The sequence below is a fragment of the Scyliorhinus torazame genome, chromosome 18 (genome assembly GCF_047496885.1).
Source record: "Scyliorhinus torazame isolate Kashiwa2021f chromosome 18, sScyTor2.1, whole genome shotgun sequence".
In the NCBI taxonomy this organism is placed as follows: Eukaryota; Metazoa; Chordata; class Chondrichthyes; order Carcharhiniformes; family Scyliorhinidae; genus Scyliorhinus; species Scyliorhinus torazame.
In genome coordinates this window covers 18,063,659-18,087,739 of record NC_092724.1, presented here as the reverse complement: position 1 = coordinate 18,087,739, position 24,081 = coordinate 18,063,659, and the positions used below count along the sequence as shown (strand labels likewise).

The 24,081-nt window shown below is 49.6% G+C and overlaps 1 protein-coding gene across 4 annotated transcripts in view; it reads left to right on the top strand.

Annotated features, from left to right (window-relative positions):
* Positions 1-24,081, top strand: part of ncanb (neurocan b) — a 263,481-nt gene that overhangs the window by 77,535 nt on the left and 161,865 nt on the right. For all 4 annotated transcript variants that reach the window (XM_072482254.1, XM_072482255.1, XM_072482256.1 and 1 more), the window contains 2 exons: positions 1,070-1,471; positions 7,995-8,169. In XM_072482254.1, coding sequence (XP_072338355.1) covers positions 1,070-1,471; positions 7,995-8,169 — 577 coding nt within the window. The remainder of the gene's footprint in view (positions 1-1,069; positions 1,472-7,994; positions 8,170-24,081) is intronic.

Genomic DNA, 24,081 nt, shown 5'->3' with positions numbered 1-24,081 from the left:
GTAAAGGGCAGGTTAGGAACATAGGAATATCAGATCTTAGGAACAGAAGGAGGCCATTCAGCCCCTCGAACCTGCTCCGCCATTCAATGAGATCATGGCTGAACTGCGGCTTAACTCCATATACCAGCCGTTGGCCCAGGTCCCTTAATACCTTCGCTCAACAAAAAATGATCTAAGTCAGATTCAAAGTTAACAACTGATCTAGCGTTAATTGCCATTTGTGGAAGAGAGTTCCAAACTTCCACCACCCTTTGTTTGTAGAGCATGTAGGTATGAGTAGGTATGTCTCTCCTGAGCACAGTGTGTTCCATCATCTCTCTTGAGAGTCGAGCATAATAATCTTTATTAGTGTCACAAGTAGGCATTACACTGCAATGAAAGTTACTGTGAAAATCCCCTGGTCGCCACATTCCGGTGCCTGTCCGGGTACACTGAGGGAGAATTCAGAATGTCCAATTCACCTAACAGCACGTCTTTCGGGACTTGCGGGAGGAAACCGGATCACCCGGAGGAAACCCACACAGACACGGGGAGAACGTGCAAACTCCGCACAGACAGCGACCCAAGCGGGAATCGAACCCGGGTCCCTGGTGCTGTGAAGTAATAGTGCTAACCACTGTGCTACCCTGCCACCCTATGACTTCCAACATCAGAGACACATCATTGTCGACATCGCTCATTAGCATAGCTACTCTATTAACCATTGCACCATAGCACAGACGATCTGCGGAGGGGTAGGGGTTGCCCACATGCTAAAACCCCAGTAACTGAGCTACCAGGTGGACCCACGGTGCAGCCCCCCTCAGTTGGAGAGATGATCAACTTTAAAGTAAAAGACATGGGAGAGCATTCGGTGAAGGCACTGCAGTTACTTCAGACGTGACAGAGGAAAAATAGGAAAATTTGGGATTATGTGGAATATTCTGTGGGAGAACAAAGGAGAACATTGAATTCAAAAGATGCAGAGTACATTGAGAGGAAAGGCAAATTTCAGAACTTTTGATAATGTGCGATGTATACTAATGACTTCCTTTTGTCTTTTGATCTTGTTCATCCCCCCCAATAACAGGCGACAACGATTATGAGAAGATAGTGAATATAAAGAAGGTCCAACATCAGCCCGTCATCAGGGGATTAGCGGATTCAGTGCTCCTTCCCTGCGTTTTCTCAGTGCTTCCGAACTCAGCCATTGACCCCTCTTTGCTGCCGGACCCTCCACGCATCAAATGGACGAAGGTCTTGCTGGAAGGTGGGAGCAGGAAGGAAATCCCCGTGCTGGTAGCCAAGAACAACACAGTGAAGCTAAACCCGGCCTACCAGGGCAGGGTCAGCCTGCCCGGGTACGGCCCGTTCCATTACAACGCCAGCTTGGAAATTGTCGCTCTGCGAGCAAGCGACGCGGGCATCTATCAGTGTGAAGTGGTCGTGGGGATTGATGACGAGCAGGACACCGTCCCGCTGGAGGTGCTGGGTAAGTCGCTGGGGAAGGAGTTGCTGTGATAAGGGGCTGGTTTAGCACACTGGGCTAAATCGCTGGCTTTTAAAGCAGACCAAGGCAGGCCAACAGCACGGTTCAATTCCCGTACCAGCCTCCCCGAACAAGTGCCGGAATGTGGCGACTAGGGGCTTTTCACAGTAACTTAATTGAAGCCTACCTGTGACAATAAGCGATTTTCATTTTCATTTCACAAGAGCACAATAAAAGCAAAAAAAAAAAACTGAGGTGCACTCCCTAAATAAAAGAACTTGCATTTGTCTCGTCTAGTCACAACGTCAGGGTGCCCAAGAGTGCTTTATGTTCAACTTTGCCGTGTGGTCACTGTTGTAAATGTGACACTCAATTTGCGTTGGTCCTCAATCCGCAATGAGACGATGACCACATTTAGTGATGTTATTTGAGGGATATATAGTGACTCCGTCGCCATGGAGAACGATCCCCCACCCCCTCATCCTGCCCATTCTTCTTCAAAGTAGCACCCTGGAATTCAATTTACATCCACCCAATTTGCCCAGATGGAGCCTTGGTTCAATCTGGTTTGGTTCAATGACTCATAACTGCCCTCTGAAATGGCCCAGAAAGCCACTCGGTTCAAGGGCAATTAGGGATGGGCGATAAACACAAGCCTTGCCAGTGATGCCCACACCTTATGAGAAAAGGAAAAGGGAGAAAAAGAGACCATGCAACTTCATCAAGGTGGGGAGGCAGAGTCGGGTGGGCAGCACTGCCGGGGTGGTCTCCTTCTGTACTGTGGCCATTCCCAGATTCTGCGAAAGGAGGGAGGCGACAGCTGGCTGATGGGTAAAGGCCAGAGGCCCTCGCTTACAAGATAAGCTAAACTACAATGTGCAGTTTTGACTCTGCACACGAGTTCTCAATGCCGACCTTAGCGAAGTGTGCGACTGAATTGGCGGAAAGTCGGAGGAGGTGTAGGCCCGTCGAGCCTGTCCCACCATTCATTTAGATCATGGCAGATCATCCACTTCAATGCGCTTTCACCATATCTCCGATGTCATTAATATCCAGAAGTCTATCAACTTCGATTTTTAATATGCTCAATGACTGAGAATCCACAGCTCCTCTGGGATGGAGAAATCCAATCAGCCTCTGAGTGAAGAGTTTCCTCTTTATCTGTGTCCTAAGTGGCCCGTCTCTTCTCCTGAGACTGTGTCCTCTGGTTCTAAACTCGCCGACCTTGGGGAAACACCTTATCCACATTCACCATCACACCCTGTAAGAACTTTCTAAGTTTCAATGAGATCCCTTCTCATCCTTCGAAACTCGGGAGAATACGGGCCCAATTTTCTCAATATTACCCCATTCAACATCAGTGGGGACTCGGTCTTTCCTCCGAACAATGCACATGCACCAACTTAAAGCGACCATATAGCCCAACAAGCAGGTTGCAATTAGCAAAGAATAGTCAGAGGGAATTCTCTTCTCGCTCCCACTCTTGAGACCTGAGCACACAATCTCGCCGAGAACTTATTTCACTGATTTGAATCCCTCAGTCGTCAGTCACCGCGCCTTTAGCTGCAGAGGCCCTCAGCTCTTGAATTCCCTTCCACTTCCTCCCCCCTTCTAGGCGCTCTTTGACCAAGTTATTGATCACCGGTCCCAATATTCTCTTCTGTGGCTCAGTTTGATAATACCGAGAAGCCTCTTTGGATAGGTTGCTGTTGTACTGAGAGGGTAGTTTTAGGATGAGATGTTACTCTGAGGGGCCATCTACTTTCTCAAATCAATGCAAAAAACCCAATAGTTATTTTGAAAAAGAACAGAAGAGTTCTCTCTGGTCACCGAATCAGTTTCTATCCCTCAACCAATGCCTCTGTCTCTCTCTCTCTTGGCTACCATGCCCTCAGAAGACATCAGTGGCTATGGACCTCCATGTTAATCATGCTCTGGAGGTGTGCACCAGCTTCTTTGGTGGTAAACTTGTCCAGTTTACGAGGCTCATTAGAAAGATCGTTCTTTATCTAACTCGATCTCTTTTGGCTTTGAATCTTTCCCATTAGATTCAGACTGTCTAAACCATGGGCCTGAACTTTTCTCCATTGGCCAGCCCCACTCGGCTGGCCTGAAACGGGCGCAAAACGAGCAGGTGGCCCCAGATGTGGTTTCACGCCTCGGCACGGTGGCGCAGTGGTTGGCACTGCTGTCTCACTGGGCAGCACGCCGACACAGTGGTCAACACTGTGAAAGCAGGCGGGCCACGTAAAATTGTGTTCACCCCCAATGGGTTAAATTGCTGCTTGATTGTCGGTGGTCGTGCTTCCGACTCTCACGCGTTCCCGCCAAATACAATCTCACGTGAGTGCACGATAGCATCGAGACGGGTGCAAGATACCACTCTTAGCTCTGACTCAAAGGAAACGACAGACAATTTTGGACAGAGTCGCGAATGATTGTCCAACACTTTCTGCCCCATGTCAGATATGATGTGGTGAAACATTCCAGGATTTGCAACTTTGTTTTCATAGCTAATTCTGAGTTAATCATAACCTTATTCATTTTATTTTCTCACAATTTATGCTCAGCCCTTTCTTTTCACTTTCACTCACTGCTCTATGCAAACTTTTGTAGTTTCTCTGCAAAGTCAGCAACAAGAATATAACTGGCATATCTTATATTACTAAAGGTTATAACTTCAAACTAATAATAATAAGTAATCCAGGAAGATCAAAATCTTTATTAGTGTCACAAATAGGCTTCCATTAACTCTGAAATGAAGTTACTGTGAAAAGCCCCTAGTCACCACACTATGGCGCCTGTTTAGTTACACAGGGAGAATTCAGAATGTCCAATTCCTCTAACAAGCACGTCTTTCAGGACTTGTGGGAGGAAACTGGAGCACCCGGAGGAAACCCACGCAGACACTGGGAGACCGTGCAGACTCTGCACAGACAGTGACTCAAGCTGGGAATCGAACCTGGGACCCTGGCGCTGTGAAGCAGCAGAGCTAACCACTGTGCTATCCTGCTTAAGAATATTTTCACTCTACAAATTGAATAAATCCGGGGAGAAAACCCACCCCTGTCTGAGAAAATCGCTTCGACCGCTTTCAACTTTTAGGGCTGTATTTCGTTCCCAATAAAGATTTCTGATCACTCCAGGGCGTTTGCCATCAAGGTCAGGAGACTCCAGCATCACTGAAGCAAATTATCGGGTCATTATGACATCGCTGTTTGTGGGGTCTTGCTGTTCCTCATTTCCTACATTGCAGGACGGTAGCACAAGTGATTAGCACTGTGGCTTCACAGCGCCAGGGTCCCAGGTTCGATTCCCCGCTGGGTCACTGTCTGTGTGGTATCCGCAAGCTCTCCCCATGTGTGCGTGGGTTTCCTCCGGGTGCTCCGGTTTCCTCCCACAGTCCAAAGACATGCGGGTTAGGTGGATTGGCCATGCTAAATTGCCCTTAGTGACCAAAAAGGTTAGGAGAGGTTATTCGGTTACGGGGATAGGGTGGAAGTGAGGGCTTAAGTGGGTCGGTGCAGATTCGATGAGCAGAATGGCTTCCTTCTGCACTGTATGTTCTATGCAACAGTGACTACGTTTCACATTTTCGGCGCCGGGTAGTTCAGAGATCGCAGAGCAGAGCTGTATGAAGGCAGGCTCCCTTTTTCCCCCCTTAATAACACTGCACCCCAGGCTCGCTAACTTGCCGTTAGTCAGCTGCAGGTTATCTCTCGGTGAGGCTGTTGCAGGGACTGCCGTTATTAGTCCTGTCACGACGCACCATAGTTGCGGAATACACTGGCAGCTGCCAGTCACTGGCAGCAGGGAGCCAGATCACAACGCCCACGTTGAATAGCAACTATATTTTATAAATAACAGCAGGCGCCAGGGCAGGGACCACAAAAGCTGTAATCTAATGTCAAGGTGCTAGGATGAAGGTTATTCACCACTCGCCCTTCTGGAGCGTACATTATTTTAAGTGTCATTCAATCAGGGCAGATAAAACATGCAATCTTTATGAATGTGGCCCAGTCTGTAATTGTGAGTTGCTGTTGCTGGTTGCTATGGTTACCGAGCGCTGTTAACTCCTTCGAGTCAGTGTAGTGTAAGTTGCTGCAGTTTGGGTTTGTGTGCAGAGTCACCTGAGTGCTCAGCTCTGCAACTCTCTCCCATCTCAAACAGCCTATCAGTGATCAGAAACAAAAACATGGCTTCATCTCGCACCTATAATGTCCCAAGGTGCTTCACTGGAGTGTTATTGGACAAAAGTTCGACGCCAAGACAGGAAAGGAGGTGTAGGCCAGCTGACCACACGCTTAAGTTAAAGAAGTAGGTCTTAAGGAACGTCTTAAATGAAATGGAAATGAAATGAAAATCGCTTATTGTCACAAGTAGGCTTAAAATGAAGTTACTGTGAAAAGCCCCTAGTCGCCACATTCCGGCGCCTGTTTGGAGAGGCTGGTACGGGAATTGAACCGTGCTGCTGGCCTGCCTTGGTCTGCTTTCAAAGCCAGCTCTTAAGCCCTGTGCTAAACCATCCCAAATGCAGACACGTAAGGAGGAAAGGGAGTTTTACGCCGGAAGAAATGTCGTGAAACGGCCTCTGATTCCTCACTTTGCTGGGGGCTAGCCAGACGGCAGAGTAGAGCTCTACTTGCTGATACACCCAGGAGAATATCCGGGTCCGTGGCCGCGCATGTGCACAGTGGCGGCCTGCAGCGACCGCGTGGTGCTACGTGGCGGAGGCAGCTTGCGGACCAGGCCCGTGAAATAGTGCCCCTCCTTCGGCCGGCTTGCGTGCCCCGGACCAACCCCCCCACAGCGATGGCAGCCCCGAATAATGTCCCCCCCCCCCCTGCCCGCGGATCGGCCCTCCCCGACTGTGACGGCGCTGAACTGAGCCCGCAGCCACCACGCTGAGTTCCCAACGGGTGAAACCACACGCGACCCACGCCGTCGGGAACTCAGCCGGTCGGGGGCGGAGCATCGGGGGGGGCGGGCCTCAGGCAATGTCTTGAGGACGCCAATACGTGGCGTGGCGTAGGGGATGGAGCATCGTGAAAGCGGTGCCGCCCCTGATTTGGTCGGAAACTTGGATTCTCCAGCCAATCGCCGAACATGATTTCGGCGTCGGCGACCAATCAAGCCGCCTGTTCCAGATTACTCGTCTAGTGACATTAATATTACTCCCCTGCTCTAAGCCTCTCTCCAATCTAATAGCAGCTCTGCTCAATCCCTCAGTATTAACCAGAGGTGTATTTGAAATCCCAGCTTTCTCCCAGGTCTGAAAAATCAATAAAAAGCTCATGTTGGTTATTAGTGCCTCATTCCCATAGGTTTATTGCACTTTAACTGCTCTGTTATTCTGCATCGGTCATGATGGTGGCGTTAGTTCAACAGTCAGAGTAGCCCAGCTCGGGGTTGAGGACCGTCTAACATTGCTGCCAGGGGAATTGGATCCTGTTGCGGGAAAAGCCACAGGGCATGGTAAGAAAAGCTACCCATCTCATCCAATATGCCTCCAGTCTCCCTCTCTGACTTTGCACTTGGAGCTGAACCTTGGTACCTATTTTGAGGTCTGTGTGCTGTCTGTCAGCAAACTGTTAATTGTGACACTCAAGAGCTACTGCTTCGCGGCAAAGGTTTTAATTTATATAGCGCCTTTGGTGTGAAAATAGGTTTGGGGAGGGAGTTCTAGAGTTGGGTGTAGCTGGAGAATTCCAAAAAGACTATGTTTAATTAAAATATATTTGGAACTAAGAAAGCCGCCACCACCATGTGGCTCTAGGTGGGGAGTGTGACGGGCATTTTGATCATGGAGGGCGTCACATCCCAGGCATCATCAAGATCAATGCGAGGAGATTTGGTTGAGGTCAGCTAGCACTGGAACTAGAAGCTTGGTTAGATCAGGCTTGGAGCACTGTGCTGGTCTCCATATTATTGAAAAGTAACCAGGTGAGGATATTGGTGAGGATGGGCGCTCTTGAGGCTCAGTGGTAGCCTCTCTGCTTCTAAGCCAGATTCGAGTCCCACCACAGGCGATATGAGTGGGAGAGTCCATCCTGGTCAGGCAGAACCGCGTGGTAGCTGCAGCACAACAGCCTCCCCACGGTAAAAGACTCCATGGGCTGCGCTTCACGGTAGGCCTCCTCCTCACAATGAGGGACCACCAGAGGGAGCTGTGGATCAGAAGCACTGTCGTAGGCCTATGGACTGAATGGCCTGTTCTTGGCGCCGTCAGTCCTATGTGACCCGATAATGCACTGGAGAATGCGCAAACAAAAATGTTAAGGATGATGCCGTAATCGATCAGGGAAGGTTGGACATGCTGGGATTGACCGGATAGAGATCGTGAAGAGGTTTGGTGGGGTGGAACGTGTGGGCAAGACCAGAAATAAGTGCCATCAATATCGGTTAATCACTGATAAATCCAATCGGAATTTAGAAGAAACCTCTTTGGGTAGTGTTATAGTTGGAAGTTCTTTGCTCCCTCGCCTCACCTTCCTGTTTGGTTTCTTCCTTCCATCTCCCATTCTAGGGGTGGTGTTCCATTACCGTGCCGGTAGCAACAGGTACTCACTCACCTTCGAGGCTGCCACTCAGGCCTGCCAGGACAACTCAGCGACGATCGCAAACCCCCAACAACTATTGGCTGCTTTCCAGGACGGATTCGATCACTGTGACGCTGGCTGGGTTTCCGATCAAACTGTGAGGTGAGGAATGAAAAATGCACACACACATACATACACATATAGGCATACACATACATGCATAGACACACGTAGACACACACACATGCATACACACACAAACATGCATAAACACACACACACAGACACACACATACATAGACACACACATATACATAGACACACACACAGACACACACATACATAGACACACACATATACATAGACACGCACATACACACATAAATGCATAGACACACACACACATACATACATGGCTATATACATACATAGACACGCACACATAGACACACACATAGCTATATACATACATGCATAGACAGACATACACATACATAAGCACACACACATACATGCATAGATACACACACATACATGCATAGATACATACACACAGACACACACATGCATAGATATATACATACATAAACGCATAGACACAGACATACACATACAAAGACACACACATATATAGACACACACATATACACACACACATACATGCATAGATACACACAGAGACGCACATGCATAGATATATACAGACACAGGCATACACATACAAACACACACACATATACGTCGACACACATATATACAGACACATGCATAGACACACATACACACATACATAGACAGATACACATGCATAGACACACACATACATATACACATATACATACACACACATGCGTAGACACACGTGTAGGCACTCACACACATACATAGCCACACATAAATGCACACAAATGCATAGGCACACACTTACATAGACAAACACGCAAACACACACACACATGCACAGTGACACACACATGTGTGGGCACATACACATGCATAGCCACACATAAATACATACACATGCATAGACACACACTTACATAGACACACATGCAAACACACACACATACATGCACAGTGACACACATGTGTAGGCGCACACACAGACATAGGCGCGCACACAAATAGACACATACATTCATATACACACATGCATTGACATATATACTCACATAGACACACACACAGTGACACATACATAGACACACACACATAAACACACACACATCCACACACAGTGACATACACACACATAGAACAACATACATAGACACACACACATGTATAGGCACACACATACATACATAGACACACATGCTTAGACACACACACATGTATAGATAAACCCAAATAGACACACATACATAGACACACCCATAAACATACACATGCAATAGACACACACACATACACGCACAGACATACACACACACACACACACAAAGACACATGTACACACTGGGCGTCTCGCGCCGCCGGTAGTGGAGTTCTCGGTGAGGCAGAGAATCCCGTGTTAGTGAAGAAAGCAGGATCGGCGCCGGGCACTGACCTGTTTCCGATGCTCTGGCCCCCCCAGCTGGCGGCGGGATGAGTTGTTGCGATGCAGGGGGGGAGGGGGGGAGGGGGGGGGGAGGGGGGGGGGGGGAGCCAGCCACGGGACCTCACTATTGGGCTGTCTGCTCAAAATAGCAGCCCAATAGCGGGATTCCCTCGGGAAGTCCCCGCAACCTTCACCACGCATAAATTTGCATGCCGATGGATTAGGAATCACTTCCTGATGGGAGCGCAAATCAGGTGCAATTCAGCTCTGGCGGGAGAACAAATCTCCCAAATGGAGAATCTCGCCCAGCATAACACAGACATAATCCAGACAGACACATGCGCCCACTGCTACTACATGCAGACACATACACAAACCAAAACATACACAAATGCACGCAAACCTGAAAACACAGATACTTAGACACACACGCATACACGTATACACAGACACAGGCACAAAAACATGCTCATACATACAGGCACACATTCAAATACACAGATGTATAGACACAGGCATACACACAGATCCACAATCATTGACAGACACAGTGACATGAAGCATACACGTGGGCACACACACAGACACGTGTAGTCTCATGGATACCGACGTGCACGTGTGAATCTTAACCCTGTTCCAGTTGCTGATCTTAAACCATTTTCTCAGCTGTCGACTGCACAGTGGGCTCAGAATCAGCTGCCCAGCATCGCAAACAGCAGTCGGGGGAAACTTGGGATTGGGGTCCATGTATCCTTTCCCACTATTTATTCCCTGCTCCCTCCTCAAACTGTCTTCCTCCTCATCCTGTCTTCCTCCTCATCCTGTCTTCCTCATGTTCCTCAGCAGTTACCTATTCTTCAAGGACTGTGTGGTTAGAATTTCTGATGGGTTTCAGTGTAGGTGGAAGTCGGGTGACAAGTGTAACTGTTCCTGGAGGTGGTTCAATCGCAGATAAGGGGCTGGGTTCTCCGGTCCCCCAGCCGCATGTTTCTCGGTGGCGCGCCGTTCGCTGGCAACGGGATTCACTCTTCCTGCCGCTTTTCAATGGGATTTCCCATTGAGGCCACCCCACGTTGCTGGGAAACCCACAGAAGGGGGTGCGTTGCCAGGGGGAAAACCCCAGCGGCCGAAGAATTTGGGCTAGGAACTCAGACGCCAGCCCAGATACTATTAAAGTAAGTCAACATTTCAAATTGAACACTACAACCAGCACAAGCGAAATGGAAATTTAATATTAAATACAATTCAATTGATTGATTGTTGGACTATGAATGAAGACACAGATGACTGTACTTTCTGATTCCACCCTGAACACCTCGAATGCCCGAACCACAGCGTGCCGTATTTCACAATCACATTAAGCATTTCTCCCTGGCACATAAGAGGTACTTGCATTTATATAGTGCCTTTCTCAACCACCAGGGCTGGATTCTCCAATCCTGCGGCCAAGTTCTGACGCCGGTGTGAAAAGAGGCACGAACCACTCCGGCGTCAACGGTCCTCGATTGTCAGGTATGCTCCCCTTCCTAGGGGGCTAGGTTGGCACCGGGGTGGTCTCCGCTGCTCCAGCCGGCGCGCCAAGGCCGACGCGGGTCCGTGCATGCACGTGGGTTCCCATTTCCGCGCCGGCCCCCGGGCAATATGGCAAAGCCCTACATGGGCTGGGCACGGAGGAACGTAGGCTCCCACGGAACCAGCCCGCCCGCCGACTGGTAGGCCCCGATTGAGGGCCAGGCCACTGTAGAGGCCCTCCCTGGGGTCGGATCACCCGCGCACCCCTCCCCTCCAGGATGGCCCCCGCAGTCAGAGCTTCCAGGTCCTGCCGGGTGGGACCGGAGTAACTCACGCCGGCAGAACCCAGCGGGCACTCGGCCCATCGAGGCCCGGGGATTCACCAGGGGGTGGGGCTGCATTCAACGGCCCCCGACCGGCGTGGCGTCGATCCTGCGGGCGCCTGAGAATCGGCACCGGAGAATCGGCGAGCCGGCGTCGGGCGGCGTGGCTCGATTCACGCGCCGCCAAGGAGATTCTCTGACCCGGCGCGGGGTCGGAGAATCCTGGCCCAGATGTTACAAAGTGGCTTATAGCCAATTAAATACCTTTTTTTTAAAGTACATTCATTGTTCCCATGTACGAAACCCACAGCTCCCACAGCAGCAATATGATACCGAGCAGATCATCTACTTTTGTGACGTTGATTGAGGGGTAAATGTTGGCCAGGACAGCATTGAGTACCCCCACTGCCCCCGGCCCCCCACCCCACCCCCACCCTGCTCCTCTTCAAAAAAGTCCTGAGGATTGTTTCCACACACCTGAGAGAGCAGATGGGGCTTCACCTTCATGGAGAGGCAGTGGCGTAGTGGATTGTCTCTGGACTAATAATCCAGAGACCCAGGCTAACGCTGTGGGGTCCTGGGGTTCGAATCCCACCAGGGCAGACGGTGGAATTTGAATTCAATAAAAAAAATCTGGAATTAAAAGTCTAAAGACAACCGTGAAACTATCATTGATTGTCGTAAAAACCCATCTGGTTCACCGTTCAATCTGTCATCCTTATCTGGTCTGGCCTACCTGTGACTCCAGACCCATAACAATGTGGTTGACTCTTAAATTCCCTCGGGGTGGGCAATAAATGCTGGTCCAGCCAGCGAGACCCACATCCCATGAACAAATTTTTAAAAACTCAACCAAAATGGAGAGCATGTAAGCCAGTGCCGCACTGCCTCAGTATCGCACAGGCTCCGGGCCTAGACCGTAAGACCATAGGCCATAGGACATTGAAGCAGAAGTAGGCAATTTGGCACAAGAAAGCCTGCTCCAAGTGGGGCATGGGGTGGGACATGAAACCTGAACCCTGTGACTCAGAGGTGAGAGCAACAACTGAGGCATTGGCAATCGAGAAATGCCCCCTTAATGTCTCAGTTCTTTTTTGGTTTCACCGAATCATGGAAAGTGGGCATAGGTGGTAAGGCCTGTGTTGACTTCCCATTTCTTTGCAGTATGAGTGGTGTGGTAGTCACCACTAAGTAGTATTACATGTATTACGGTATGGCCTGTATAGTAGAGGTACATGGGTAAATCCCTGCCTGCTGGCTCCGCCCAGTAGGTGGTGTATAAAGGTGTGCACTCGCCGGTGCTGCAGCCATTCTGGTTCCAGCTACAGGAGGCACAACATCTTTGCTCAATAAAGCCTCGATTATTCCACTACCCTTGTCTTTGTGGTAATTGATAGTGCATCAAGTGGCCCAGTTCAGATGGCAGTTTGAAGTCAACAATATCAGCCCTCAGGTGAAACATGGCTCCTCAGTGTGGAGTGCGGGAGGGAGAATGCGCTCCATGGAATTATTGTTTATAGATTATGGGCTGGATTCTCCCAAAATGGGGCTATGTCCCCATGCCGGCGGAGAAATGCTGCCGTTGCACTCCCCAGTTTCCTGCAAAAAACGAAAGGCGATTCACTTACCTTCTGGGGGCTAACAGGGACCCGAAGAGCTTCACACAGCTTTGGCTGTAGATACGGGCGCCCACACTTCCCATTCCGAGTCTGCACATGCGCATGGCGGCGGCGGCCTCCAGCGGCCGAGCGCCATGGCGAACTCGGACCGCAGACCAACACTAACAAACTAGGTCCCCCCCCAATCGGCTGCGCGCCGCTGCATCGGACCAGCCCGATCGCTGCCCCAGCCACTCATAACGCCCCCCACCTCCCCTCAGTGCTCGATCCCCCCGCCCCCCCCACCAGGGCGGCTGCGGACTGAGTCCCGACCGTCCATTCCACGTTAGCTCCACTCCCTCAGGAACTCGGCCTGTCGGGAGTGCAGTATCGCTGGGAGCGCCTCTGTCAATGGCCCCCCAGCCGTGCGGCGGCATTCGCGGACACGCGATTCTCTGGGGCCCGGAGAATCGCCAGAGCCGCGCCCGGGCCCGATTCGGTCGGGAACTTCGATTCTCCGCCACCGCGCCAAACGCAATTTGGCTGGGGGGCTGCGAACAATCCAGCCCTTTGTGTTCACGCCTCATGGAGTGAGGCTGAATCTCGGGACCTGCCAAGTCAGAGGTGAGGGTTGCTGCCCACTAAAAGCTACACAATACCGCGGTTAGGGTCGGGTGACTGACAGGAAAACGCTGAGAGGCTTCACGTACTGCAAAGAATTTTCATTGTCTACAAAAATGTTTACAGCTTGTCTGTGGCTTCACACAGAACAATTACCCCTGAAGATTTCAACTGTCTAAGTGGCTCCTTGGCAAAATTATCCATCCCCGGGAGTGTGAGATGGAGGAGAGAACAAAGAACTCTCAATTGAGGCCACAATGATTGGTTTCTCAAGAATGGTTGATCGATAAATGGTAAACGTCTCAAGTCAGACAAAGCAGATTGGAGTGTGATTACAGCATCACAAACTGCTCTGTATGGTCCCTCAGCAAGTTGAACTGGATCGTCTGAGAGAGGCTTTACTGAGGGAAAGTCAAATATGTGTATATCTTGCTCTTTCTCTCCGAGTGTCTTCCATCCTTACGTGGTCCGTCCTGAAGGCTTTGCTTTTGTATTTTATGGTTGTAAGAATATAAAAAATAAGAGCAGGAGTTGGCAACTTACTCTCCCCCACCCCCCCCCCCCCCCCTCCCTCCCTGGGTCTGCTTGGCCAGTCAGTACGATCATGGTTGATCTTGGCCCTCAACTACACCCTCCAGCCCTATCTCCATATCCCTTGGTTCCCTGAGCGTCCTAAAGTCTGTTGATCTCCGTCTTGAATTTATGTGGTAGCGTGGCCCCTTTAAGGGGGCGGGCTCATGTGATGGGTTCTGAGCCAATCACATGGGAGTGCGTGAACCCTGGCCAATAGCACGGCAGAGCGGGGCTGGGTGAGGAGGGGCCGGGCAGAGCAAACCCCCACTGGGGAATGAACACCTGTACACAGCTACTTTGTGCCAATACAATAGTTGTCTTTGCCTTCCTTAATAAACTCCTTTGGTTGACACCATACGCCTCCAACATGTATATCTCGACCATCACATTGTCGATGGGGTAAAAACTTTGTGCGCAGTGAAGTGCTACGAAATTGAGGGGGGAGGAAAGGCGCCCAGGAAGGGAGAAGTCCTGGAAAACCTTTTTATAATCTCGGGAACCAGCAATTCATCAAAGAGAAAGTGTGTCAAAATTCCTATTATAGGCAAGTTGGAGCTGTTTGACCAGGGAGCTGAGGATTAGAGTCAGAACGTGGAATGACTCCATTACTTCTTCACTGCAAATGAGATCACTGGTGAAGATAAACAGAAGATGATCCTTCTGACAATGTGTGGGCCTCGTAAATACCGGGAATCTGAGGCACCCGACTTGCAGCCCTACGACCATATGGCCAAACTGGTGAAGGAACATTTAAACCCGAGGCCCTCGATCATTCTTCAGCGTTACAAATTTAATTCAGCAGTAGGGACCCTGAGGAATACATTTCTGTCTTCATCGCCGCACTTCGACAGCTCACTGAGCACTGCGAGGTAGGAACCTTACTGAGTGACGTGCTTCGTGACCGGTTGGTTTGCGGGATCCAGGAGTGCAGTATGCAAAAGAAGCTTTTGGCTGAGACCACGATAACGCTGGAGAAGGTTATTGAGATAGCGCAGGCGATCGAGTGCGCAGCAAAACGTGCCAGCAAACTCCAGAATCTGGCTGAAGGAGAAGTAAATTTAGTTTGATGCGGGGGACGAACGGCAGGATCAACAGGCTCGGCGGGGAACCAAACCCGGTCCCGGGTACGGTACCAAAATCGGAGAACAGGGAACCGCTTAAGATAGTCAAGCCCAAGATGAAGTGGACTGCGATCGTTGCGGAGGGGACCACCCCCAGGAGAATTGTCCTTGCTGGGAGTTGGTGTGTTTTGAATGCAGTCGGTGACGCCACATCCATGCACCATGTCGAGTAAAAAAGGATGTACACAAATAGAGCAGCCACAGCAGCAGAGCTGCTGTATCCCGTATTCCCGTATCAGCCTCCCCGAACAGGAGCCGGAATGTGGCGACTAGGGGCTTTTCACAGTAACTTCATTTGAAGCCTACTTGTGACAATAAGCGATTTTCATTTTCATTTCATTTCAGAGCCCACCTCAACTGTACTAAGTGGAGAGGAGCTCTGAGGGGGAATCACATAATGCAGCGATTAAACATTATTCAAGTGAAAAGGTTGGCTCCTATTCAGATCGTCTTGACCGTGAATGGCGAACCCTTGAAGGTGGGGGTCGACACCGGGGCTTTGGTGACCATCGTGGGTGGGCAAATCTTTAACTTTATCCAGGCGGGAATCCCGGTCCTGCAGCTAAGCAGCACCAAAGCAAAGCTGTCGATGTTTACAGGAGGGACCCTTAAGACCCTCGGTACTGCAGAAACATCAGTGGCTTACAAAGGGCAAGAAGCTCGCCTTCCTAGATTGTTGTCGAAGGGGACAAGCCCAGCCTCCTCGGAAGGGTCTGGTTGAATCACATCAGAACTAGCTGGAATTTAAAAAAAATTCCCACAGTGTACTTCAAAATGTTCTGCACTGTTGCAACGATGCCTTCCACAGTAAACTGGGCTGTATCAAATGTGTGAAAGCAAATTTATATAAATTTTGATGCAAGACCCAGATTCTTTGGAGCCAGGCCTGTTCTGTACACCCTGCACCAGAAGATGGAGATCGAGTTAAAGCATTCAAGGAGTTGTGTAAGAAGTCTTACAACACCAGGTTAAAGTCCAACAGGTTTGTTTCAAATCACTAGCTTTCAGAGCATTACTCCTTCCTCAGGTGAAAGCTCAGCTGGGAGATGCCTCAAGGAGTTGGGCATCATAAGACCAGTCCAATTCTCGGAGTGGGCTGCTCCCATAGTCCCTGTTCTCAAACCTGACCGATCCATCAGAATTTGGGGACTACAAGATGACAATAAACCAGGCTTCCCAGGTGGACAGGTACCCCATCCCCCGGATCAAAGACCTCCACGTCAAGCTGTCGGGAGTGCTGACCTATTCTCAGATGGACCTCAGCCACTCCTACTTCCAGTTAGAGTTGGATGAAGAATGACAGCTTGGTACCACAATAAACGCCCACAAAGCTTTGTACCAATACAGGGGATTACCCTTTGAGGTAGCACCAGACTGCACCACCTTCCAGCTCACAATGGAAAACCTCCTCCAGGGGAACATGAAGATAATGGTTCACCTCGATGAGGTGCTGGTACAGGAGCCAACCCAGAAGAACACATATCAAGTCTGAAAGAAATGTTCAAGCGCTTTTGTGATGCGGAGGTCCACCTGAAGAAAGCAAAATGTACCTTCCAGTCCACAGAGGTAACCCATTTGGGCTTCCGAGTGGATGCAATTGGATTACACCCCCTTCGAAGAGAAGGTCAAGGCTGTTTGGGAAGCGTCTTCCTGAGTTAAAATCTTTCCTCGATATGATGGAAAGCTTTGAGAGATTCACCCCTAATCTGGCCACAACATTGGCTCCACTGCATCAACGTTTATGGAAACACCAACTGTGGCAGTGGAGGGAGCCGCTGGAGATTCTTTTGAAGTAGTGAAGTGATCTCTGCTGTCCTCTGACCCCTTTGTTCAATTTGACCCTCGGAATCCCATCGTATTGATGTGCGATATTTCGCCACATGGAATTGGGGCGGTGTTGTCGCATAAAATGGACGCCCGTTCTGAGCGTTTGCGGCTTTTGCTTCGAGGACCCCATCTGAGGCAGAACCAAATTGCCCACAGGCAGAGAAGGAGGTTTGGCGGTAATTCATGGTGTGAAGAACTTCCACCAATATGTCTACGGCTGCCAGTTTACCATAATAACAGACCACAAGCCTCTTCTATGGTCAATGAGAGAAGACAAGCATATCCCTCCGATAGCCTTAGCACAGGTGCAGCATGGGGCCTTGCTGCTTGCCACCTATCACTTCACGTTTCAGCACAGGCCCCCCAGCTCACCAACGCGGCTGCTTTGAGCAGGCCTCCCCTCCAAGAGAGTTGTCCACCTCCACCAGTCCCTCAAGAAATTGTGCTCGCCTTTAACGTTTTGGAAACACTGCCCATTTCATCTGATCACATCCACAGTTGGACCTGTTGGGACCCCAGTCCAGAGTGGGTGGATCCTAATGTCGTTGGTGGGGTGCCTTGGGGATTCTGCTACCTGCTTCGGAAGTCTTGACTGTTCCAGGCTGTCGTGTTGAGGAGATCCAGTAGGATCAGAAGGTCACCAGGCCGACTGACTTTTTAATGGACTGACTCTCTTTCCCATATGTTGTTATCCCTAACGTTGTAGCGCGGCTCCTTTAAGAGGGTGGGCTCACAGGCCCATGTGACGGGATGTGAGCCAATCTTGCAGGTGCGCACAGACCTCGGCCAATAGTGGGCCAGCAGGGGCTGGGGAGCGGAGGGGCTGGCCAGCATAAGCCCCGGAGCTGTACATAGCTGCTCTGTGCCAATACTGTACTTGCCTTTGTCTTCCTTAATACATCCCATTTGGTTTGTACCAAACGCCCCCAGCGTGTATATCACGAGCCACAATAATATTCTCAGCATCTAAACATCCATGGCCCTCCGTGGAAGGGCATTTCAGAGGTTCACAACCGTCTGTGAAAAGATTTATCCCCATCTCACTTCCAAATGGCCAACCCCTTATCCTGAGGCTATGTTTCCGTGATCCAAACGCTGCAGCTTGGAGTAACAGCACCCATTCTAACAAGAGTCCTCCATGAATTTCATCCCCGTAACGACTCATTTTCTAAAAGACATGACACAATGACATTGTGCTTTGAATCATAGCCCTTTCCCACGCCACACAAACCCTTCCTCTTGTAACAAGGCAGTGCCTGGGAGGTTAGTCTACCTCCGGTCACAAGGTGACAGCCCTCACCACCACTGACTTATAAAATGGCACAAATATGCAAAAATGTGGTGGCATGGTAGTTACTGCTGCCTCACAGCGCCAGGGACCCGGATTCAATTCCGGCCTCGGGTGACTGTGTGGAGTTTGCACTTTCTCCCCGTGTCTGCGTGGGTTTCCTCCGGGTGCTCCGGTTTCCTCCAAAGATGTGCAGCTTGGGTGGATTGACAATGGTAAATTACCCCTTAGTGTCCAAACATTAGGTGGACTTGCGGGGATGGGACAGGGGAGTGGGCCTAGGTTAGGATGCTCTTTCGGAGGGTCAGTGCAGAGTCGATGGGCTGAATGGCCTCCTTCTGCATTGTAGGGATGCTAGGATTTTACTTAATGCATTTCAAATTAGATGCAAAACCTGGCCTGTCCACTCAGGTGGATGTAAAGCACTCCAGCCTGCAATTTGAAGAAGAACAGGGAAGCCCTGGTCAATCAACCAACACTGAACGCTGTTCATCTAGTCACTTACCTTTTTGCTCCATGTGGGATCTGGCTGTGCACAAATTGATGGCTGCTTTTATCTAGAGTGGTGGCCACACTTCAAAAAGTAATTCACTGGCAGTCCCTCAAGAAATTGTGCTCGCCTTTAACGTTTTGGAAACACTGCCCATTTCATCTGATCACATTCACAATTGGACCTGTTGGGACCCCCCTAGTCCAGAGTGGGTGGATCCTAATGTCGTTGGTGGGGTGCCTTGGGGATTCTGCTACCTGCCTCGGAAGTCTTGACTTTTCCAGGCTGTCGTGTTGAGGAGATCCAGTCCTCGGGCTTGTCGTGTTAAGCACACTGAGATAACTGGGGCTGCAACTGGATGCAGCTTTGACTGAAAGATACTCCAGACCTTGAAGTTAGTTCAATCTGATTTATTGACCCAGTAGCACAGTTAGCGCAGTTCTCTGTGAGTTCGACTCTCTGCTAACCTAAGTGTGGTTACTCTGTCTGACTGAACCAGACTAGCTCTTAGCCACGTGCTGGAGGTGTTATGTGATATATACACCCTGACTCACTCTGTAGATGTCCCCAGTGGAAAGAGGCGGAGTGTGAGTGCCTCGTGCCTTTTGTAGTGGGAAACCACCCCCAAGTGGTCTGCCTGCTGATTGGTTATGTCCTGTTCTCTGTGTTCATTAGCTGCCTGTCTGTATCTCATTATGTGCATGTCTGCATATCATGACAGGGCTGTGAAAGATAATAATAATAATTGCTGATTGTCACAAGTAGGCTTCAATGAAGTTACTGTGAAAAGCCCCAAGTCGCCACATTCCGGTGCCTGTTCGGGGAGGCCGGTTCGGGAATAGAACCCGCGCTGTTGCCTTGCTCTGCATTACAAGCCAGCTGTTTAGCCCACTGTGCGAAACCAGCCCCAGGTGCTTATAGAAATGCGAGCTCCTCCCTTCCTCTCCGACATTGAGTGTTCAATGAGACACCCAGGGAGAAAGTTGCTCTCTGAAAGGTTAGCGTCCCTCCTCTTCAGTATTATGTTTTGGCATGAGAAGCCAACTCAGTGTGACCAGCTCTGAGATAATTGCCCTGCCTTCCAAAGCATTAGCATGGAAAATTCATCAGTGAGTGCCAACTTCCTACTGAGTGGCCTGGTTAATGGGCCGGGCAGTGAGGTGGCATTGCCAGGTGCCACTAGATGATGCCAACATTGTGTTGCCTCAGCGTTTCCTTTTCTGCTCAGCACGTTGACAGAGGCTGGGTTGTCTGCCAGGCTGTGCCTCTGCTCCCCCCCCCCCCCCCCCCCCCCCCCATCCCACATCACCCCCGTTACACACCGAGGGAAATATGCAGCAATGAATCATCTCTGATTCCCTCTATGGACTGTGCTGGAGTCAAGCTTATTTCAAGCGCTCAAGAGACCCACGACTAATTGTAAATTCCAATTAAAATATAAACTTTACTCACCTTCCCATTTAATGAAACTAACTGACAGGAGAAGATAGTAACTTCGTCTCCATAAAAATCAATCAGAAACTGCCATTGTTCTAATTTGTTTCTGCATTTCTTTTCGAACTTGCGGGTCCAATGTCAATTTGTTTTATTTTGATTTCACATTCTATTATGTGGGTTTTTTTACTGGAGAATTCCTGTTCCCTCTCTCTCCAATTCTCCTCACTGACACGCGGTGGTCAATCCCGAGCTGGATTTTTGCACTTCTGCCCATTGGCTGGAGTCGCAGATTTGGTCATATCGGACCCCCCGCCCCCCTCCTCGCGACGATGGAACAGAAGCCTTCTTCGCTCTCCCTGTTCCTGCATCTATTTTGTTATGCTCTTGACTTAACATATGCTGCTTCCTTGATGTGCACTCTGACAAAGGAAGGTTCAGACTTGGAGATAGCTTTAACACGTTTATTAAACTATTAACAATTCTCCTAGTTGGATTCGATGCTACTGTTAATCCTTCTGTAGCTACTCAGACTGACGAACCAGTCTGCTACAACCCACGTGGTGGGAGTGATGTTCAGTCAACCCTCTGTCTGTACTCACTGAGTGTCTCCACTGGAAAGAGACTGAGCATGTGTGCTGTGTCCTTTTATATGGGTTGGTGTAATGCCCTCCTGTGGTAGTGTCACCTCTGTGTGTATCGTGACTACCCATTGGTTGTGTCCTATCTTACTGACCTATTAGTTGACTGCCTGTGTGTCATGTCTCTGGTGTTCCCTCTAGTGTCTAGCTAGGTGTAGTGTATGTACATTAACCCTTTGTGTACTTACAGTGATGTATATCACCACAGCATCGTTTAGCAGATACCAGTAATAGTCAGTTCATCACCGTCGAGGTGACCCCAGCCCTCCTTGGCTGATTTTCAATTCGTGGCCCATTGGCACAGCGGACAATGCTTTTATCGACTATCTGTGAGGCAACGAGGAGTTTGTTCGCCAGGGTGAGATCTTGGTGGAGTTGATTGTGACACTGTTCCTTTTAATTTTAGGGGAGAACAGAAGCACTGGAAAGATGAAGGAAAGGAAGGAAGAAATTTGCAGTGCAATGGGGAGTGGGGACAGATTGAATGGATTTTTCAAGGAATGAGCAAGGGCACGATGGGCTGACTGACCTCTTTCTATGCCGTACAGTTCGCTAATTCTATGTCACAGCTCTGGCTGCCTTGTGGTAGAGACACATCCCGTCAATCACCCATCCACCCATTTTCCCATTATCCCAGTCCTTCCATAGAGAGTATATTGTCCACAGAAAGTCCTTAAAGAAAGCAGACACTTCAAAAAATTCAAATTAATTGACTGCAGCTCTGTTTTTACTCAGAGAAGTCAGTGTATGGAAAGTCCAGACAGGAGTGACCAAATCATTTTATACAGCTGTGATTCCTTCCGCGAGAGACTCCGTTGCCCCTCAATGCTATGGAGCCTTAGGGCGCGACACAGTAGCATATTGGTTAGCGTCACAGCGCCCGAGACCCGGGTTCGATTTCAACCTTGGGTGACTGTGTGGAGTTTGCACATTCTCCCCGTGTCCGCGTGGGTTTCCTCCGCGTGCTCCGCTTTCCCATCGCAGTGCAAAGATGTGCAGGTTATGTGGAATGGCCATGCTAAATTGCCCCTTAGTGTCCCCAAAAAAATTTGTTGGGGTTTTGGGGGTAGGGCAGGGGCATGGGCCTGGGAGGGTTGATGCAGACTCGATGGGCCAAATGGCCTCCTTCCGCACTGTAGGGATTCTATGATTCAGGGAGCATCGCTTTATTTTAATCTCTCCAACACTGCTGGCTCACTTTCTCAGACCCAAATCTCTGCAATTCCCTGAACCTCTCTGCCTTTCTTTGCTCCTTTAAGACACACCTTAAAACCTACCCCTTTAAGTAAGCTCCATCTCATCTGCTGTGGACCGCTGTCAAATTATAGCTGATTATGTTACTGTGGAATACCTTGGATATTTTATTATGTTGAAGTTGCTAAATAAGCAATGTTGCTGTTCTCTTGGTCCTGGAAGGTGGAAACTGGACTGAAGAAACCCACGGCCACAAATAAATCTGGGAAATTGCTCTCGGATCCCCGTAGCCAATTGAAACAAGTCCAGAAGATCACATTGACCATGACGTGGTATCTATTGACAGGCAATGAAGTGGTCTCCCTGCCCTGGTCAGGCACTCTCCTAGAGGTGTGGAGTGAATTGGCTCTTAATCCACAATCTGCCAATTTATCGATCTGGCCCACTAACCTTTGCGTTAGGCTGCTCTGAATTTTAAAACAAAGGCTGGTTTGACATTTTATTTGCCTGCTTCGTTTTTTAATGTCACATTTCTGTAACACCTTTCACAGCCAGAGTACATCGTCCAAAGTGCTTTCCAGCCAATGAATTCTTTTTGAAGTGTAGTCACTGCTGTAATGCTATTTGAGACATGCCTCCCATCTTCTGGTTCTTCACCGTCTCACCTTTTTTTATTCATTTGCGGATCACTGAAAATCCAGCATTTATTTCCCATCCCTAATTATCCTTGAGAAGGTGGTGGTGCGACACTTTCTTGAACACAGCTGAATGGCTGAATGTCAGGACATTTCAGAGGGCAGTTAACAGTCGACCACATTGCTGTGACGTCTGAAGTTACAACCAGGCTAAGCTGGGTAAAGGTAGCAGGGGCAATTCTCCGTCCGCAATGCGCCCGGCACACATCCCGCTATTCTGGGAATCACGTTGGGCGCCAAACAGAGCACGATGCCCTTGCCCGCGGCACCTGACCCAATCTGGTTCATGCCCAGACCATATTTAAACGAGCATATTGTGAGGCCAGAGGGAATGACTATCTGTCTCCACCACCAGAGACTAGCAGGGGCTCGATTCCCCTGATGGGTGAATAAGTGCTACTACCAGTGAGTAAACCAGAGTGATTCCAGCTGGCGTTAGTATGGCATTCTATGGTACTTAGAAAATGTATTACCCTAAATCGGGTTTTCAGTGCTATTCAGTGGAACCCTGGGGTTCTCGCTGGAACTGAGTGGGGACCTAACCTCGCTGACAGGTCCTGCTCCTCAGAATGTTGCTGCAGCCCTCTATATCGTTGGCAAGGTCTCCACCCAGGAATTCCAGGATTTTGGCCCAGCGGCAGTGAAGGAACGGCAATATATTTCCAAGTCAGAATGTTGAGTGACTTGAAGGGGAACCCCCAGGGGGTGGTGTTCCCTTGTATTTGCTGCTCTGGTCCTCCTAGATGGTAGTGGCTGTGGATTTGAAAGGTGCTACCAAGGTACCTTGGTGAGTTCCTACAGCGAATCTTGGAGATGGTGCACATGGTTCCCACTGTTCGTCAGTGGTGAAGGGATTGAATGTTTCTGAAAGGGGGGGGGGGCAATCAATCGGCCTGCTTTACCCTGGAGGGTGTTGAGCTTCTTGAGTGTTGTTGGAGCTGCACTCATCCAGGCCAGTGGAGAGCATTCCATCACATAACTGACTTATGCCCTGTCGATGATGGACAGGCTTTCGGGCGTCAGGCGGTGGGTTACTCACCTCAGGATTCTTAGCCTTTGACCTGCCCTGGTAGCCACAATATTTATATGGCTAGTCCAGTTCAGTTTCTGGTCAATGGTAACTCCCAGGATGTTTATAGTGGGGGATTCAGTGATGGTAATGCCATTGAATGTCAAGAGGCGATGGTTAGATCCTCTCTTGTTGGAGATGGCCATTG